The sequence below is a fragment of the Euprymna scolopes genome, chromosome 10 (assembly GCF_053919585.1).
Source record: "Euprymna scolopes isolate OS-2025 chromosome 10, ASM5391958v1, whole genome shotgun sequence".
NCBI classification, from domain to species: Eukaryota; Metazoa; Mollusca; class Cephalopoda; order Sepiida; family Sepiolidae; genus Euprymna; species Euprymna scolopes.
The window spans coordinates 144,915,610-144,937,067 of record NC_136491.1 but is presented as its reverse complement, the minus strand read 5'-3'; the positions used below and the strand labels follow the sequence as shown (position 1 = coordinate 144,937,067).

The following is a 21,458-nucleotide window of genomic DNA, read 5'->3' as shown; positions in this document are numbered from 1 at the left end:
ACATACATATATGTTTGTACTAATTCTAATATTCCTTTTAAAAAGAACTTTTATCAATTCACTGTTCGTTTTCTTTTTTCTTTTTTTTTCTTATTTAATGATTAGTTTAATTTCACTATTATGCACAGTTGTATTTGTGCATATTTTCTACATTGTGCATAAGTACATAACATTTGAGCTCCATTTGGAGTCAATCTCTGTCTCAGAAAGTCTACCAAACTACTTTGCCAAATTTTGATTTACATAAACTTAATATGTGAGATATTCACACCTGTGAAACAAAATTTGATTTTTAGTTAAAAAAACTGCAACAAAATGGAACTTGGCAGATGTAGTGAGATACAAAGTGCAAGCTCTGTGTATGCACAAATATACATTTATATGCATTCATATGCTTAATGTTATTTATAATGTTTTGATATTCACACGGACTTGCTCACATAGTAACAAATAATGCTGGAGAGCTGTAGGTTTTGATTGTTAATGATCATAATCACATTTTTTTTAACTTTTAAAATCACAACTATATATATTAGTACAATATAATAATTAATAGAGAAGTGGCTCAATGATATGTAATTTGCATAAATTAAAATATATTTTAGTGTATTTTACTATCAGGCAATGCCAGGTGGCATGCTAGTTATAATATGTTCCAATTCCGATGTCTAGTTCCTGGTGCTAAATAGAAGTGGTTTTAATCATCCAAGATAAGGGAACAGTTCCGTGTATTTGTTAACATGAAAAGAAAAAGAAAGAACTGAAGAGAGATTTAAAAAAAAAAAAAAAAAATGATAAAAAGAAAAAAAATTAAGAAAAAATTGAAACAGTAGATGGATTTTTTTTTTCACATTGGTGATTGGGAGGGGCAATAGGAACATTTCAAAGAAATCCATAAAAGACAGGGAAAAAAATGTGTTGCAGCATGAATCAGGTGACAAGGAAAATTGGTGAGTTTGGGTGGTAGTTGTGCTGGGGCACTACTATGGATTCCAATTCTGCACCATAATTAGAATTATTAGGTAGCAGGAGTAGAGGTCAATAGGTTTTGTTTTTTTATTTTTTTAAAAAGACACTTGGCCTATTTGAGAGGCAGAAAGATTATTTCCCTTTCTTTCATTTTCAAAATGAATATTCCATTCAAATCCACTGATTTATAAAATTCCGCAAGACAATTTTTTTTTAAAATTAAAGAAACATTCCTTTAAAAATTATCATTTAAAATCGACAGGCTGAAACTGCAACTACTGTCACAATTTTACCTCTACAGCACCAGTAGATCATCCTTGCAAGTTAAAAAAAAAAAAAAAGTGAGCCATGTTTTTTTTGGGGTTTGTCATTTGAGATTTGAGGCATTCTCCATTGCAAGAATAGTGATGGAACCATCAGAATATTTTTGTAATTGTCCCAAATTCCCTCTCTCCACATGACTTAATACAGTGTTAAATTTTGAATCAACTTTTTTGTCAAACCAAAGGGCAAGCTTTAAGTTGAAATCAACAAAAGAATAAAGCCCTATCATCTTTTACTATAACAGCAAATACAATACTCAAGGCAGCTTTTCTATTTCAGAATGACGCAGTCGGCTTGCATAACGAAAAGATATCACATTATCAGCCAACTTAATAGCAGAAGAAATTTATTGATATTTTTAAGTTTTAAAATAAATGAATAAATCCGAAATAGAGTAAAACCAATGTGATGCTAGACATTTAATCTCAACTATAAAATGTGATACTGACATGATAGTAGCCATCAACTAAATAGGATCCCTGCATGATAAAACCAGCAAATAAACTTGTCGATTCAAATCGCACATGAAAACAAGAAAATCTTTTCACTTGAATTTTACAGAAAAAAAATGTAAACCATCAGCTTAAAAAAAATTTGTTTTTTATATAAAATGTGTCACTAAAAAAATAAGTTGTCCATAATAGAATAAAAAGCAGCTGAAATGTCTATGTGAGGGCAGGTTATATAATTTAATATGTGCAAAGTAGTTGGAACAATATACTTTGAAAGCAATGAAAAAAATATGGATTGTGTTATTGAGAAGTGAATGTTACCATTACTTAAATCATAAGTTTAAAAACGTTTCTGTGAAATAAGGATCTATTTTAGGCTTCATACAATCTTCATAACAAAAGTCTAGCAATGTTTGGTTACTAGACTATACAGGTTTCATATAACTTGTTGGAATAGTGAATAAACCAAGCCAAACTCCAAGGAAAAATACTGATTTACCTTTAAAACACGAGGGAAGCCTTGTTAAATAATAGCAATTTCTTTCTGACATGAACATTGCATATCACAGCACAAAACACTTGTTTCAACCATGACAATTTTGATAGTAGAAGCAATTCAAAAACAAAAGACTATGAATTTATTCTTTAACAAATAAGACAGAAAAAGCAAAAGCAAAAAAAGCAGCATGGGTAGGAATGTATCCTTGTAAGGAATCGCTTATATTCTAATCTGTTTTATAAGAGGTCTTATTCTGTTTGACATCAACAAGAACTGTGATTAAAAACAATGTTTCATACTTTCACAGATCTATAGCAAGAGGGGGGGGGGAATTGGGTGCATATCAATCTAAAAGACAATATGAATACAGCTTGACACGAATCAACATATATAGCAATCATGCAATAGTTTTGGCGCAAGTAGAAATGCCTCTCAGTTGTTTATGAGGTCAGACAGGAGGAAAGAGTGCTGTCCTACTTCGGCACATGCTACTGAAACAAAAGACAGAAATAGGATAGGAGAGCAAAGTTGAGAGAGCAAGCAAAGCAGCTAATCCAATGAGAAGACACCTGCATTATTTTTGAATGCCAACCATCCAATTAGTAAATTGAAACGAGCAAGGTAAATATATTAAAAAAAATATACAATATTAAGAGAAAGAGACAGTCACTTACTCAGATTCCATATATGAAGAACTACAATTAAACAAAAGAGAAACAAAAGGTTTTTAATACAAATCAGTTACTGTCAGTTTTCAAATACAACATAAATAATATTCAATAAATAAGATAGGATGTATGAAAAAAATATCAGCCCTAAAAAGTTATTTTTAAAACAATTCTGAAAAAAAAAAAAAAAAAAAATGGCTTCATTTCTGGTACACATCCATTTAAAAAAATAAAAAAAACTTTAAATCATTTCAGACAACAGTCTAAGGTTTTTTTTTGTTTTTTTTTTTAGACACCAAAAAGAAAATGCTGCAGATAGAAAATAGAAAAACAAGACTGTTGCAATTTATGGAAAGGGATTCAGTGAAATAAAACGCGTATTGCGTCTGCATTAATTGCATCAAAAGGAGAGCAAACATATGAGAAGTTCACCTTGGAAGTGGATTAGTTTTATGGCATGTCAACCCGATTAAGGTGAGTTTATAAATCATGGTGAATAAGCAAGATTTACTATTAAAGGGCCAGTAATTGTTGTTACGTGAATCAGTTTAAGGGACGGATTCTTTATGGATTTATAATTATATTTTGGAATATTTAAAAATGTTACAACAGACGGTATGCTACATTAAACTGATCTTGTGTCAAACGAACTGACTGAGCATGAATTAAATGGTAGCAAACTCAATGCAGAAATGAATAGAAATACAGAAAGAATAGATGAAAAGAGTAAAATCTGATAATAAACAAAACAGTTGCTATTGATTAGAGGAGATGATGCAGATAATGATAGGAAATTGAAAGTGAATATGTACCAGAATTTTGGGTTGGGAGGGGGGGGGTCTTATATGAAATTTAAATGCATAACATTTAAAAATGGAGAAATGAAAAAGTTTAAATGTGAGAGTGAATTAAAAATGCATTAACATTAATGAAATTTACATTAAAAATTCCCAAGTTTATTATTGGCAATAGAAAAACAATCAATAAAAGCAGAAGAGATATAGAAAAGAACTGTGACATTTCTTTTTCCATCAGTTTTCCTTGAAGCATTTGAACTAAGTGTTTAAGTAAATGCAACAGACATTACTTTGAAATCACTGCCCAACAACACATGTCTTTCATGGCAAATGGGTGGAGAGCGAAGGTTAGGGTTAGGGTTCAATCCCAAGATACATTAACTTTTTTGCATCAAATGTAGTTCTTTTATATAGTTGCTTATTTGTATGAATTAACAGAAAACATTCAAATCTTCAATATATGTTCGCCATTATTACCGGATTTATGCTATAGATTTTTCTGGATAAACAAAAGCACTACCTCTCCACTTTTTATAAAATACTTATTCAACTGAAAAAAAAAATTTATGTTACAGATTTTCTTTCCAATATAAAAGAAAAGCTTTTCAAAATGTATAATTGATTAAATGATATTTCCAACAAGTTTGAAGAAAGCAACTTAAAATGATGGTCAAGAAGTGGGCATATATCATGGAAACAAGGGATTTACTGAACTTCGCAAAATTCAAAATGGCAGATTAGACCATCTGCCACCATATGTTAATATCTCACAATATGATCAACTGGTAGATCTTTAGAAAGCTCTTCTAATGTTTGTAAATGTTCAAAGAATGCTCAAATGCTCATAAAATCTGGTGAATTTGCACTGTTTGGAGTTAAATGTTGATCAAGTCGACAGAAAATACCGTTATATGAAAAAAGTGATGCGATAAAAAATAATTTAGATTTGAAAGGATGAATATTAATATTAATGGTCAACAAATTTTGGTTGACAAATTCATAAACCATTTTTTTGTTTCTTTGTTCATATTAAAATGAATAAATGCAGAAGATTTTTTTAAATTTATTTATCATCTCTATATTATCATCATAACTGTTCATTTTTATTTAAATCTATAATATAAATCTCACTTGTCTATTTAAATGTATGTATGTATGTTTGTATGTCTGCCTAAAACTTTTGACAGAGGCAACAGATTTTCACGAGCTCAATACTTTGGATGACAAATATCAAAAAATTGGCTCAAAACATTAATTCCTTCACCCTCACCTGAGCACTTTTCTATAAGGAGGGGGTAGCTTTTTTTGCCGAAAATCATTCCCTCTTTTCGATTGACCAGCCTTAATTTAAACCTTCGTTACTTCCGGTTTGGCGATGGACACAATGGCAATGACATCACGTTTTTTTTTTTTTTGTTCTTTTAATATTTTTTTCCTCCTTCGCGATACGAGTTTGAGCCTGATTGCCTACTACTACTTTATTTTTTTTTTTGCTCAACCCTAACACCTCCAAACACTCGGGCAATGCCGGGCACCCAGACTAGTCCTAAATAAAACAGTCTTTTCAAATACTGTACATATGTTTCACTAGCATGATTATCCGGGTGCATAAACATCAAAAACATCTTTCTTTTAAAACTTGTCTATCTTCTCCTACAATCAAGAAAGATTTCCCCTCCTCCAAGTGAAGATAAAACAGATACTACACTCTGATCCTAATCTGAGGTCTAATAATAGGTATTTTAGTTTGAGTTTCATACCAAAGGTCAAAGAAAAAGAAAACCCTTTTCCTTACTAATTTTGTTCCTGGTGACTCTTAAGAGAATGAATATTACAAAACAGTGTCCATATTTTCTTCAAGGCAATATTATAAAATACATATATCAGCTTTGTGGATGTGTTTCATGTAGTTTATTACTGTTGGGTGAACGTACACAAAACTGTCCTTTATATAATAGACACACTGTTTGAACAGCTCTCAATTTTACAATGAAAAAAAAAATTCAAATCCTTTTCGTCTTGTGAAGTATAAGATGGCAAGTTGATTGAAACAAAGTATTTAACTCCAACAACAATAGCTAACTAGTAATTCAAACTTTGCAGAGGGGAGGAGTGTCTACTATTTTTTTTTTATTAACTACAGTTAGTTTTTAAATAATCTACATATCTATAAAAGTGAAAGTATGTCTGTCTGTCTACACAATAACCCTGCCAATTTTCAGTCTACAGACTCGAAATTTGATATACAGGGTATCGAGATTTGGGAAAATCTTTGTAATCCGTTTTCAACCAGAAATTTGTCTGGTAAGGGGTCAAAGTTTAATGATTTGACCTTTGAGAACTATCAAACTCCGACAATTTTGGGTATAAACAATTGAAATTTTAGATATAGGTTCCTTGGACATGGATCTAACTTAACTTGATTTGAGCCCAAAACAATAAATGTTAAGGGGTCATAATAGGGGTCAAAGCTAAAAGATATTTGACCTATGCAGTCTCTACCAAATTACTCAGACAATTTCTGGTCTAAACATTTGAAATTTTATATAAAGGGTATTCAGAGATAGGGCAAGTTTTTTAATCAGTTTGGGTTAAAAATTTGAGCTATCAATATATAAATGTATGTATGTTTGCATGTCTGCCTAAAATTTTCAACAGAGGCGTTGGATTTTCACAAGATCAGTATTATTTTGAAGCTTGACCCTTCAGATGACAAATACCGAAAAATTGGCTAAAAACATGAATTTCTTCACCCTCAACTGGGCACTTTTCTACAGGGAGGTGTCACTTTTTTTTTACTGATATTTTCGACAGTTTTCCCTTTTTTTCGATTGTCTAGCTTTAATTGAAACCTACATCATTTCCGGTTTGGCGGTGGTCGTAACAGCAAAGACGCCCCCCCCCCCATTCTTTGCCTCCTTCGCGGTACGGGTTCGAGCCTGCCTTCCTACTACCACTTTCTTTTTTTTCTTTTTTTTTTTTTTGCTCAACACACACCTCCAAAAACCTGGACAACGCCAGACACCCATGCTAGTTCACTATAAACCTTAAAAACTTCTGCAAGAATTAAATGCTGACTAATTGCCCATTTATACTTATAACTTGTTTTAGATATTTCATTTTTGCAAAGATTAGTATTTTTTATTAATTATTATTGAACAAAAACTAAGACTTGAAAAATGGATTAGTTTTATTATTACAAAAGAGATTTTCAGGTATCAAATCTCCTTTTGTTTTTCATGAGAGAGGAGACAATAACTTCATGAAGTAATCAACGTAACTGTAGCAAGCCAGCCTAAAGAGAAATGTAAATCTCTTATGACTTCAGATCTAATGTCCTACAAGAAGATGAAAGGCAATGTTAAAACTATACACATCACAGTTCAATGTAGATGGCTTGTTCAAGCCGCAAAAGCACACTTTACTCAAAAGTTGCAAACTCTTAAAACAAACTGAAGCAGAAGCTATAATATAATAACTTTAAATTCCTTTAGTTCTCATCTAGTAGACACCAGTTTTATGGCAGATTTAAGTACTTTGTACTTAACATCTTAAGCTTCTTGAAAAGAGGTCACACTCTATAGGGACAAAGAAGCCAGAGTGATAGCCATGGCTTCAACACAACTTATTTCATAAAGTGATTTCAGGGTTGAAAGAGCAAAACTATCAAACATTTCAAGATTGATTAAATCAAAACTTGCCTTATTCAGCTTCTTGCACTCTATATTGTATACATTAGGTGAATAATTTAAAGATATGGGCTTATATTTAGAAATTATGTCTATGTATACTCTTGTATAAGTAAGCATATCAGTAAAAAAAATAGTCACACATATACTCACTGTGAAGATGATCTGATTAAGCAATAATTCCAAAACATTAAAAGTACTTGTAGACAGCAATAGGAAGATAATCTTTATATATGAAATGTTAAAGCAAGGTGAATTTTATATATATATATACACACACACGTTTCATATTGTATACAATTTGATATATATTTAATATCCATAAATATGCTTATGTTCACCAACAAATATGGATAATATGATGGTTGCAACTCTTGTTTGAGTATTGACATCATCCTTTTTTATTATGGGCAGAATTTGATTTAAGAGAACATTTCAACAAAAATTTGTTTACATTGGACTTATAAACGACCGTACTGTCTTCAACTGGAAAACGTGTTCTGTTCCACAAATAGGCAGCTCTAGCAAGTAAATTTTGCTAATGGAAGTTTTGCTTAGTTTAGGTAGAGAAAGAAATTATTAACAGTAGTTGTAGCCGGAGGAGTGTTTGTTGCAAATATTTTGTTTTACAGTGAGTGGAGGGCATAGATTGAAATTCAATCAAAAACGTGCCATGAAAATAATGATAGAGTAGAGAAAGGGTATCAACATCACTTCTGTGAAAAAGAGGGAGGACAGAAGGGCTTCACTCACTGGATTTTGAAGTCGATTTTGTACTGTGTCAAGGCAGGGAAGGCTTCTTTGGACAGTACCTCCCAAAACATAGCAGTACTCCATCTTAAGATGTATTTGGCTCTCATACAGAAAAGAGTAAGTGCCAAGAGTGAGATGTTATGAGTATTGATATGTAATAGAACTATGTGCTGTTATCCCTGTTTGAAATGACTCTTATTAATGTTCGGAACATACTTTATAAGCAAACGGTTGTCATGTACCATAATGATATTACAACAAAACATGTATCTATTACTTTCAAAGTTTCTAAATGCAGCACAACTACAAATTGTTGACAGTTATTGGTTTAGTATTTTGCTCAACTTTAAACAATCATATCTCTTTAGTCTCATTTTTTAATTACAACAAATCGAACTTGTCATTAATCAAGAACATGCTGTGAGAATATATATATATATATATATATATATATATATATATAACACTATCTCACTGAATAAGTTGGTGGTATTAATTTTGCATTAGTTATATCATGGGGTCTGCATTCCCAACGAACAACTACAAACATCAAAAACAACCTCCTACTTCACTTTGAAACTTGAAATTTAAAACACTAAAAATTGCTAACAGGCATTCAGGGGTAGAAGGAATATCCAGTGGTTGTCATTCATTCTTGTTCAATGTTTGATATGTGTATGCTAGTATATAGTTACACAGAAACTATTGCACAAATGCAATAGTGCTGAATATATGCACAATTATATAAAAACTAAAATACATAAATATTTTTATTTTATTTTGAATATGACAATTTAAATCAGTTTATGACACTTTCAATGTCGATTGCTTTAAAGATTTTCTTAAATAACACTTTTTAAGATTGACACAGTGTAAAAACTCATTGCCTTCCTTCTCCTGACTGTATTCCCCATGAAAATAACAAAAACATGGAAGATTTGAACAAGATTACAGATTATTCTAATAAAACCCAACCTTCAAGATTGCCATGAATATGGAATTCATTTCCAACGAAGTGTCTCAGTTGCCTGTATATGTTTGCGTTGCGTGTGCTCATATGCCTTTTTTTTTTCTTTTTTTTTTTTTTGCCTCTACCACCCTCGGAATGAGGGAATCTGTGAAAAACAATAAGATCCTACAAACATTCATCATTGTAGTGAGTTTAATATTGCTGGTCCACTCAGAAAAGATTGATGAAGGGAAATTCAGTTATGATTTTTCCCTTGCCTATGAACCAGCACATATCGATGATAAATACACTGTCATACCTTATGCAGATGCATATTTTGCAAGTATTCTGGATTTTTTTCCTCTTTTAATCAGTGGAAAACAATACCACAGTGCTGCTTCTCTGCTAACTACAAAATGGCCATCATCAAGTCTGATATCAATAAATACTTAAGGTGGCCTCTTAATAGAATTCAACCCTTTCCACATATCGTTTCCCATAATATTGTTCATCATCCAATTACCAATCTCATTCATTATTTCCAAGTGTTTTTTGACATCTGTAAATGGTAACATTAGTATAAAGATTAATTTTTTTAAATTAAAAAATGGAAATATATGCTATGTGGCATCAGTTTATGGATTACAAAAATTACATATTGTTGTTCTTTGTTTTTATACAAAATGGAAAGTTTATGCATCACAGATTTTGATTAACAAAATAAGAGGAAATATTCTACATTAATTATTGTTTTTAAATCTATATGAAAAATAGTTAGAAATATAGCTTGAAGTTTTTGTCTGAAATAGAAAGAAAAGATATTGTGGCAGAATCCTTGTCAGCTATTTTAAAAATATATATATTCTTTGATTAGAATAAACAGTTTCAAAGATAAAACTGCAAATTATTTTTCAAATCATAACACTAACTAGTATCAAGTTTACTGATTTTCTAAATATCTCGATTATAACTTTTGTGATGGACAGTCATCCTTCTATCATATTTAATATCTTACGATGAAAGCTTAAAATGAAAAGAGCAGAAATTTACTATAGTTCTGCAATAAAGAATATCATTAGAATTCTGTAAGTTTGCAGCACTAAAAAAAATAATGATTCAACTCTAATATGCAAGACAGAAATCCTTTTTTAATATGATGCAATGCGATTTTGAATTTCTGCCTTGTGACCTCTGAAACCATTTACATCTGTCGACATACACTTACAAAGTTAAATGAATCAAATATTACGAGGGGCGTGCAATAAGTAATGCCCCTGACACACTTCCCATAGCAGTAGAGCAACGAAACTTGGCACAGTTATTAGTCTTTCTCTACATAGGAACCACCCAGAGTTATGCATTTCTCTCATCGTTTAATGCAGCTCTGGAGACCATTTTTGTAGAACACCTCAGGTTGGTCCTCCAACCACAACGTGACTTCAGAAATCAAGGCTGCATCATCTGGGAAACGCTTTCCTTTCAAAAATAACTTCATGGCTGGGAAGAGGTGAAAGTCAGAGGGTGCAAGGTCAGGAGAGTAGGGAGGATGGGGGAGGATTTCATAACCACACGCCCGTGTTTCTGATCTGCCAACATGCGAGTTGTGGACCGGAGTGTCCTGCAGGAGGAGGGTACCTTTGCTGATTTTGCCCCACCGCTTGATTTTGATAGCTTCCCTTAATTTTTTCAAAAGTGAAGCATAATAGGCTCCTGTAATTGTGGTACCCTTTGCCAGGAAATCTGTCATCACTACTCCGTCCTGGTCTCAGAAGACTGTGAGCATGACCTTGCCAGCGGAGGGCTGCACCCTTGCCTACTATGGAGGTGGTGAGTCCAAGTGCTTCCACTGCATTGACCGGGCTTTGGTCTCTGGATCATAGTGATGGATCCAGGTTTCATCCTGTGTAATCAGTATCTTGAAAAACTTTGACTCATCTTCTTGGCATATCTCCAAATTCATCCTCGAGCACTAGACGCGTTCTCGCTTCTGGAATGGTGTGAGCAACCTGGGAATCCATCTGGCAGACACCTTATGCATATGCAAATGGTCATGAATGATAGTTTCCACAGACCCTTTACTAATCTTGACATCTTGTGCTATTTGGCGAATAGTAATGCGTCGTTCTTCCAAAATGGCATCCTCAACTTGACGGACAGATGACTCATCAATGGCAGAGGGGAAGGGGGGGGGGCAGGTCTGGGAGCTGTTTCCACAGACTTCCGGTCATGTTTGAATTCACAATACCATCGTTTTACAAGGTCATATGATGGGACATTATCACCCTAAGTTTCTTTCATTTCATCAAAAGTCTCCTGCGGTGTGTATCATTTCAAATACAAAAACCGGATCACTGCTCGACATTCAACAGGCTCCATTTCACACCTGACTCAGTTCAAACACCTGTAAAACAGAAACCACAGTTAGTTCAAAGCTGTAATTTGCCACATAATCCGTAGAGATATAAATCATTGCACATGCAAAATTTCAGCTAGATCAAACAACTGGAAGTAGGTCAGGGGCATTACTTATTGCACGCCGCTCGTAATGTCATACAGCCTTGACCAATTTAATGGCGAGTGCTAGATCCAAGCTATTTCAGTGCATTAGGAAATCTATTCAATGCACAATATCTAGTCTATCAAATCTGAATGTATTTGAGTGCAAAATATACTAATACAATTTATACTTTTAAATGACATATTTAAATAAAATTGAGAATTTAAAAAGTTAATTCTGTTTAAATCAAGTCAGGATAAATTATTTTCCGTCATTCAGTTTGTCAATAAAAGTTTTTTTATAACATATTTCTTCAAAAAGTGGAGAATAATTTTAACAAACATTTTTTTTATTCAATATAAAAAAAGAGATGTTAATCATTTATCTATACAAATTTGTTTTATGGCAGATCGATTCTTCCTGGGTTATCAAATGTTAAAATATCAATTGTAAGGAATATCTTCATGTCCTGATGTGAATAACACCTTGGATGCGTTCAATCAACTTGCTCCAAAGTATGAAACATCAAATTCACAAGTGATCCCCCAGTCATATGTATATCTTGCTCAGACGAGATAATTTTAATGTTAATTTTTGGCCGTGAAGTGTTGCCTTCCTCCCATATACAATAACTGGTATTTTAAATAGCCACCTATCTGATACTGACAAGGCTTAACATTGCTTAACTTCAATCGTTTGACGAGAACCCATGTGCAAATGTAATTTTCAAATCAGAAAAGTGTTTCATTTTTCAACAAGAAAATAAAATGTTACCATCAACTCTAACCAAATGTAAGAAAAATCAAAATTTCTGAAAACAATGATAGAAATTTGAGATAAAGGCCCAAATTTTAGTGAAAGATCAATTCACTTCCCATGAGAAACCAATCAATGTTTAAAATCAATACAACTTAATCATTCTCAGAGAGAAAAATAGTTGATTCTATTAGTGTTGTCTTAAATTCTAGTCTTGATGCAAGATCAATAGAACTACTTCAACACGTGATGAAAAAAGATTTTTTGGAATGATTTCAAAGTTTTCCTAGTACTGCTATGCATTAGCAAGTATATTTTGTTAATATAGTCAATTTGTTGTTTTTAATTGACAATATTAACACAACATAAATATCTATGACTACTTTGAGAAGAAAGCTTTAATAATTATGAATATAATAAAAAAGAAAATGAACATCCTTTCGGCCGATTTAAATTCACTGCAAAAAAAAAAAAGAAACACATGAACAGCAATTGCATGCTAAAACCAAAAATTGTAACTAATGAGGTCAGCTATGCAAATTGTTTAATAAAACTCAATGTTGAATAAACCATTAAACGTTTTTTATTATTATTCAATGATTCATAGAATTAAACATACGTTCATTAATTCATTAAGACTGTAAAACAAATGTGTAAAAACTTATGACATATAAACAGGAATTCAAGTAAAAAACACAAATCAGAAATAAATTGATGTTATTTTTTCATTGTTCTCACCAAAGAATTTCAGATTGATTTCCATAAATCCTCATTTCTGTTTGCAGAATACATTTTCATTTTGTAAAAATCTGGAATTCTATTAGACAGAAATAATCATAGTAAACTTGTGGCTCACTCTGTGTCATTAAGGCTTGTCATTTGGGTATATATGTGCTTTTTAGTTCTTATTTACTTAGTTCCACATGAATGAGATACTATGTCCATTTTTTAATGTGAGGAAAATTCAGCTCCCCCAAAATGAGGTACTCTAGATTGGAACAAAATATTACCTCAGTTTACGAGAATTCCTTTTTCACTGACTGAGGCCTGAACAAATGAAGTGCAATATCAGAACAGATACTATGCTTCAATCTTTGCCAAAAAGATCAGGATAATATACTATGCTATACTCTTGTTGCAGAAGTTATTTTTTCTTTTTCAGCAACAATTTTTAATTATTGTTTTCTATTTTCTTCAGTTTGTCATTACTTAAAAAATGTTAGTCTCAAATTATGTCAGATGCAAGGTCAAATTCTAATAAGGAAATAGATGATTTCACAACAAAATATCAAATCAACATAACAGCCATCACCATCATGTCGTCTCCTCTAGTTTAGAAATTATATTCAATTCTTCATTTTCAATATTTGATTCATTTTCTCTTCAGAAGTAGAATTGATATTTTAAAATTTTTAAATATTGTATTCCGTATTTCTTTAAAAAGCAGGTCTAGAGTTTTTCTTGGAACAATATTTTTAGAATAAAAATTGATTTGCAACATGGAAATCTGTTAACACAAAAAAAATTTTAAAAACCCAACTCGCAGAGTTTGACTCATAAAGGAAACCATCACTTCATAATGTAATCATTAAACACTCAGAAAGTGTAAAACAATGCAGCCTAATCAAAATTCCTTGAAAATGGTTCTAAATCTTTTCATTTAATCTTCTTACATTAACGGGATAATAGAAAGGACTCAGACATTTAGCCAGCCACCAGCTCCTTTCCATTTTCTTACTTTAGTCTGCACATAAGAATTCTTGAGAGCGATATTAAAAGAAAAAGTTTTTATTAAGTCATTCATTTAACCATTTTAATTACTGTTAATATCGACGAAATCATTGCATATAGATAAAATGATACAAAATTACAGATGCATAACACCAAGCATTTATTATAAACTGTTATAAAAACAACAAAAAAAAAAACACTATGCTAATTACATATTCAAATGATTGTCTTTGGATCGTTCGTTGGTATTTCAAAATAAGTCGTATTATTGATTTAAATACAAGTAGCCTGTTTTAATAATAATATAAAAGTGATAAAAAAAAACTTTATTTCGATATTAGTTCAGCCATTGATGAAAAGGTGGTATCCAAGTACATATTGCCCCAGAAACCACTGGTACAAATGGATAAACAGCACATATAATTTTACGATATTATAAGTTATGTTGGTATTTTAGGGTATATACATATTGACAATTGGTTATTGAACAGAGTCTTCAGTCTAAATGCCATAATACAAAAGTAAAGCTATTGTTTTCCTAAACATCCAACAGAATGACGCAAGACAATATATGGTGGAATAAATCAATATTGTTAGAAGGAGAAAAGGATAATTACAAGTAGTGGGGAGTAAATTCAATTTGAACCCAAAACACAAAGGAAGCACCACATTCATTTCAAGAACAACCAATAGGAAATCAACAGGCAGAAAAAAAATTAATGTTCATTTTTACGTGGAAGTTACCAACACTCAACCAAAAATAGAAATTACAAGAATTATTTTTTATCATTATTATTTATGATTCTTAAGCCTTTCAAACCTTAGTCCATTGAACAATGTCTACAGCACCAAACCACAACAGTTCATTTGTAAGATTCAACTCACCTCATTACAGGATATCTGTAAACATACCAAAATTTGTTTTTTGTTATTTTCCAAATAGCAACTAAAAGATCAATAAAAATGTACATGCACAAGATTCAAGAAATAGTCAGCTTAGAGAACAATCTAAATTAGCAAGAGAAAAAAAAATCGATATACAAAGACATTGATATTTAAAAAAAAAAATCATAAACATACGTACTCATTTTTAGACTGGTGTTTAGTTGTATATATTTCATATATTACAGTAATAAATATTTCCTCACAAAAACAGAAAAATTTTCATGGAAAAATGAAAAAAATATGAAATTGAAAACAATCTGAATCTAAATGGTTAAGTCATAATTCATCAAGATAGTTTTAAAGTTATTGAAACAGATGTAAAAAAATTAGTATGCATGTTATAAGTAGTTTAAAAATCAAACTTATTTGGGAAAAAAAAGGTTCAAACAAGAATTTTTTATCTTTGCTTTCTTGCCCATCTAAATTATCGATTTTGTCCTAAAGCAGCAAAATTTCATTATTTCTTGAAGTTGTATCACAAAATAAAATGGAATAAAAATGTGTAATATATTTTCATAATTCTCTGCTGATAATCAAGTTTGTCAAAGAAAAAAGTTAACACTCTATTTCATTCATAATTCTCAATTATAAGACAGATGTAGATGGCACATATTCAAAACACATTCTGCCATTCTTTATGCATTGCAGACAATTCACCTTAATTATCCAATGTGTTGCATTGGTAACTCATTGAACAGTTTCCATCAATGAAGCAGAGAAGGAATTCTTTTGGAGTTCCCATGAGGTCCACTTACACTAAAGCAATGTGACAAGATGACAAGCAAATAGCAGACAAGTGATTCTGACGAGTCAAAGCATCAATAAACACTCTTCTTCATTCTCTTATACTGATATAAATAAACACAAGATAATTAGGAAAGAGAAAACAACAATAATAAAAAAACAGTGTAAAGATGAAGAGAGAAAGTTATTTTGAGAATTGGTGCTTTTATTGACCAATCAATTTTTGGGTGGTCTTGCAGAGATTGCTTGCTGCAAGCAGCACAAAAAGGAGCAAAAACAACACAATATCATGTTGATTATCAGCCAAGCTGTGCCAAAGACGAACATCTGCAAAACCAGCCACAAGTTTACGTCAAACAGAAAAACAATAAAAACAAAAAACAAAACATATTGATAAAAAAAGAATTACTCAAAATTAACTTTAGTACACAAAATAATTACTTAAAATAATGTTCTGAGATGAGTGAGGCAGGAAGAGAAGAGGAGAAAGAAAGAGACGGTGGGGGGGATAAAGAGACAGTGGGGGGGGGTAGAGAAAGAGACAGTGGGGGGTAGAGAAAGAGACAGGGGGGGTAGAGAAAGAGACAGGGGGGGTAGAGAAAGAGACAGGGGGGGGGGGTAGAGAAAGAGACAGTGGGGGATAGAGAAAGAGACAGTGGGGGATAGAGAAAGAGACAGTGGGGGATAGAGAAAGAGACAGTGGGGGATAGAGAAAGAGACAGTGGGGGATAGAGAAAGAGACAGTGGGGGATAGAGAAAGAGACAGTGGGGGATAGAGAAAGAGACAGTGGGGGATAGAGAAAGAGACAGTGGGGGATAGAGAAAGAGACAGTGGGGGATAGAGAAAGAGACAGTGGAGGATAGAGAAAGAGACAGTGGAGGATAGAGAAAGAAACTGGGTGGAGGAGGGGGATAGAGAAAGATACTGGGTGGAGGGGAGATAGAGAAAGAGACTGGATGGGGGTATAGAGAAAGAGGTGGAGGAGAGAGATGATAGAGTGGGAAGGAATAAAAATGAAAGGAGTAGAGAAGAAAGAGAAAAGAAAAATAAGAAAGCAAAAAAGAAAGATATGGAAGCAAAAGAAAGAAAAAAGAGGACAAGAAAGGGGAATAAAAGAGGGGCATATGAAAAAGAAAGAACTATTATCATAATATCATAACGTATTCTAAAATTCTTGGATTTAGTAAAAACTGGACATGTCAAAAAGTGGGGGGTTTCTGTAGTGTAGTTGTAAAATTGTTAACGCTGTAAAACTTAAGATATTTTCAAGAATTTAATCTATGTTCCATAATTTATCAATAAATTAATACATGTTTAAAATATCTAGTTCACCGCCACAATCGGTTTAAGTCACTAAATGTATAAACTATTGTACAATAGGGCAGGTCGATTTGCAACTTTTTTCAGAAAATCAACATGGCACTGGTGATGATAGTTGGGATTTGATGTGACAAGAACATATACCAAAAATTAGATTCCCATCTTGAACAGAAAGTTGAGCATTTAATTTTAAAAATCGTGTAGAAAAATGCGGAAAAATCCTTCATTTTCATTGTATTTTTCACAACACTGACTTCGAAATTTCACTATTTTTATAAAATATTCAATTAAAATTGATATATGTATATGAAATACATTGAAAGAAAAATAAATACATGAATTATAATTTTAATTATGAACCACAACTAGCAAAATATCTCAATATTTATTGCATTGATTATACAACAATTGTAAAAAAAAGCTAATTCGCAATTAAGTCTTTTAAATTTCACAATTCAAAAAGATATATGGAGATGTATTACAGAATATAACAACTTGATACAAGTTACAGAACCATGTATTTTAATTTTTTATTAGAGGCAATAATATAAACTTATAATAGAACTAAAGTGTTATGTATACTTTCCTTTTGAGGAAAATAAAGGTCTAATTTGCTGGCACGATGACTTTGTAATAATGTGTCTATGTCTTACTTCCTGCCCATATACAACTTTTGAAGAAAAATCAATCAAATTTGACCAGTGTGTGGCTGCAAAATTGATAGCAGTAATAGTCATTTTTTTTTTTTTTTTTTTTGAGTTGTTCACTATGTTTGGAAAAACAACACAAAAAAAAACACCAATTATTTGAAAAAACTTATTTTTTTTATATTTTTGCGATTTAATATGAATAAAAAACTAACTATTGTTTGAGTAAATTAAGAAAACTAATAAAATATAATGGATAAATATTTATTTACCTAATGGACAAAATCGTTTGAATGCCCTCTTCTTTCACATCCAATTCATCTGAGTTTATCATCGATATTATATTTTCCGGAAGTACTGCAAAAGCACTATATTTTAAACAGCTTAAAACAGTAATTTGGATTTCAGTTAACTGTTTTGTTCTCTGAATCATTAAAATATACTGTTGTTGGTTAAAAAAAATATTGTCAGTTTTGATCTCAAACCAACTAACTGCATACACTTGGATGATAAATTTGACCAAAATGTTTAATTTATCATAGTGTTTGAGGATAGACAACTCTAGTCCATAAACACATTAATCTTGTGGCTTATGTTAGCCATCTTCCAATTTTCCAAGTTAACTTCTCCACAAGAAATTCCAACAGCATACTCAAAAAGTAGCCTCTGGTCGTCACACTTAAATTATTTGTTTCTTCTGCTGTCAGATAACGATGATCAGGAGGGACACTAATTTTTTAGAATTCTACTCAAGGCAAATCTTGATAATTATTGATACAAAGTTTCCCCAAAGGACCAGTAAATGTTGTTAGGCTTTTTGTTGTTCCATCAATTAATTTAAAAATTACTGTAAATGGCAGTTCTTCTAGTGGAACCTGAAAATTGGAAAAATTGCATGTTTAATAATAGAGCTAGATTACATAAATACCAATATATTATTTTATTTTCCACAAAAAAAGGAACATAATTGCAGGTGAATCTATAGAATTAATTTTACCTCCTTGTTAGGACAAGTACCGATTATGTGCCTTGTTAGACAATTTCCTGTCTTGCACTTTACTGCAAAGTCATCACATCTCAAAGCAGAACGTTTACAGCTACAAGAAGATATATCAAACAGTCTGTGTAGCTGTTCCTTCATTCTTTTCACTTTGATTGCTGCAAGAGATTTCCTGTCAATCTGTTTGGCCATCTTATAGCAAAATATATTGACCTTCTGTCCAATATAATGTTACCTTAACAAGGGTATTTGTGGATAACTGCTTGCCGAATACTAATTATTTCCTTGGCAATTAACTTAGAAATCTCACTATTTTTTAAGTGGGATAACTTTTCAAGGAAATAACTAAACTGAATGACTTGTCGCGAAGTTGGGGTGCTGTTTCATCCAAATGACAAGGTGAACCAGCAAATTTTGTGAACCACGGGTTAAAACTGAACATTGTGCTTTTACTGACATTCTAATCTGAAAAGTAAAATAAATAAATGGAGTATAACTGAAGGAAACTGTTTTAGGCTATCTTCCAGTTTCATACGTAAAAAAATAAGTGCTAGTTATAAGAAATAATGAAAAAACTTTGTAGAGTTGAATTAGATGTACTGAAGAGAGAGGACTAAACCAAATCAGAGGCATAGTAGTGTTTAGTTTAGATAGCTTTAGCAGATTTTAGCTCCTCCTTCGATAACATGAATTTATCCATAAAGAGATTTATTCTTGCTGTAGCTATGCCATTTTAAACGAGTGTTTAGTGTTTAGAGTTTGAAAAACCAGTGTTGTGCATCTATGTTACTATACTATTTTTTAATAGTATTTTCAAGTTAAATTTAATTTTTATGATATTTTTGTTTATTAAATTTTTAGGTAAAAGTACAGAATAGTTACAATAAAACCTCCTTCCCATATTAAGAATGACTTTCTAAATAAAGTTATTTTAGCACAATACAAACCTTTAAAGGAGTTTTCTTATTTACTCGTATTAATCTTTGTGGGTTATCTGATTTTAAAACTATAATTTTAGAAGAAAAACACTGCTTAAAAACAATTAGTCCTTAAAAATAAAAATAATTAAAATTTGATACAAATTTTCTGCAAAGTATTTTTTATTAAGTAGAAAAACTTGAAAATTTACGTGGTTATGTTTCGTAAAGAATGTGTAGAATAAACTTGTATGGACTATTTTTTTATATATATAAAACTGGGGTATTACCATATTTTAATAAAAATTTCAAATAGAATTTGATGTGAAATATTAGGTTGGTGCAAAAATGTTTTTGACGTTCATTTGAACGTCAAAAACTGCCATTAATTTTGCACCAACCTAATAGAAAAACAAATTAAAAAAGATAAAACAAATATGTTTAAATTCACTGCAGACACTTGAAATATAATAATACATATTTTAAGCAAGTCTTTTTCGTTTTTCCTTTCAAAATAATTAAGCTTAAATCGTAATGTTTTTAAATTAAATGATAAGCAAACGTTAATTTTCAATATTAATAAGGAGCGTGTTTGCAACGGTGAAATCTAAAATGTTTCCACTTCAAAAAAGTTCCTGAAATGAAAAAGCGAACTTTGGTCGCTATTATTTAAAAAACATAATTTTGCCTCTACAGTTAATATTTATTTTATTAATTCATTATCCTCACTCATTTTATTTAAAGATGTAGTTTAAAACATATTGCAAATAATGATTCCATTTTCTTAACAGTACAGATTGTTTGGATGACGGGATGTTCTTAACAAGTCACTGAAAAACTTAATCGCTTCAAATTTTCAACTTTTAAAGTCATTTCCTCAAGCAAAGATAACGATTTTGAGAAAAATATTTTGTGTAGGCCTTTTCTATGTCAAACCCCAACTATCATCACCATTGCCTCACCCGGGTTTCAAAATCGACCTGCCCTATTGTACAATGTATCAACATTGACCCACTAGGTCATACAGATGTCATCTAGTTATTTAAAAAAAAAAAAAAAAAAATCTCACAACACCACCAACAATGGATTGCAAATTGTTATTTAAAAAGAGTATACAATGGTACTGATTTTTTTTGGTTCGATAGTTTGTTTGTTTGTTTTGTTTTCAGGGTATTGCTTTCCAGGTTGGAAGCGTTGATTAGAATTTGAATTTTACATTGAAATACGTATGAAATGTGTTTGGAAGCTGAATTACAATGCAATATTAGATAAAATAAACAAGTATTTACTTGTTTAAAATTAATATATTTTAGAGTTATGCTCCTTTTTCAGAAATTTTTTCTTCTCACCATGATGTTAAGTTAAAGAAAAAACATTAAGAGTTTGTGTGCTGTTATCGGTGGTGCTGTTTTTGAAATGCCAGAAGAATGTGTTTGGCAATGCAATTTGAAATTCAGTGTAGTGTTTTCCGTGTCAAAGCATTTGAATTTTAAATTAAAATATGTATGAAATATGTTTGAAAGCCGAATTACACCCAATATTATGAAAATAAACTTTTTTCTTCAATTAAGAAATAACAGTTCATTATTATTTTTCTCTTTTCACTATAAAATGAATCTTGCAGAAATAGATCTGGTAAAATGATATTTCCATATCAAAAACACTTATTGAGTTATGATTCAAAGCCAGGAAAAACAGCAAAAAAAAATTTGAATACATTAAATTAAGAGAGAGGAATGGGCTGAACAAAGGTGAAAAAGAGGTGGGAGAGATGTGGAAAAACAGGGAAGGGGGGATTGA

General features: G+C 31.3%; 1 protein-coding gene across 38 annotated transcripts in view; it reads right to left on the bottom strand.

Annotated features, from left to right (window-relative positions):
• Window positions 1–21,458, bottom strand: part of LOC145286304 (CUGBP Elav-like family member 1) — a 425,113-nt gene that overhangs the window by 230,229 nt on the left and 173,426 nt on the right. For 35 of the 38 annotated variants that reach the window (XM_080135208.1, XM_080135214.1, XM_080135207.1 and 32 more), the window contains exon 4: window positions 2,919–2,939. In XM_080135208.1, the coding sequence (XP_079991334.1) occupies window positions 2,919–2,939 (21 nt within the window). Of the gene's footprint in view, window positions 1–2,918; window positions 2,940–14,969; window positions 14,985–21,458 lie in introns of all 38 variants that reach the window. The other 3 variants (XM_080135175.1, XM_080135174.1, XM_080135179.1) reach the window with 1 other exon arrangement.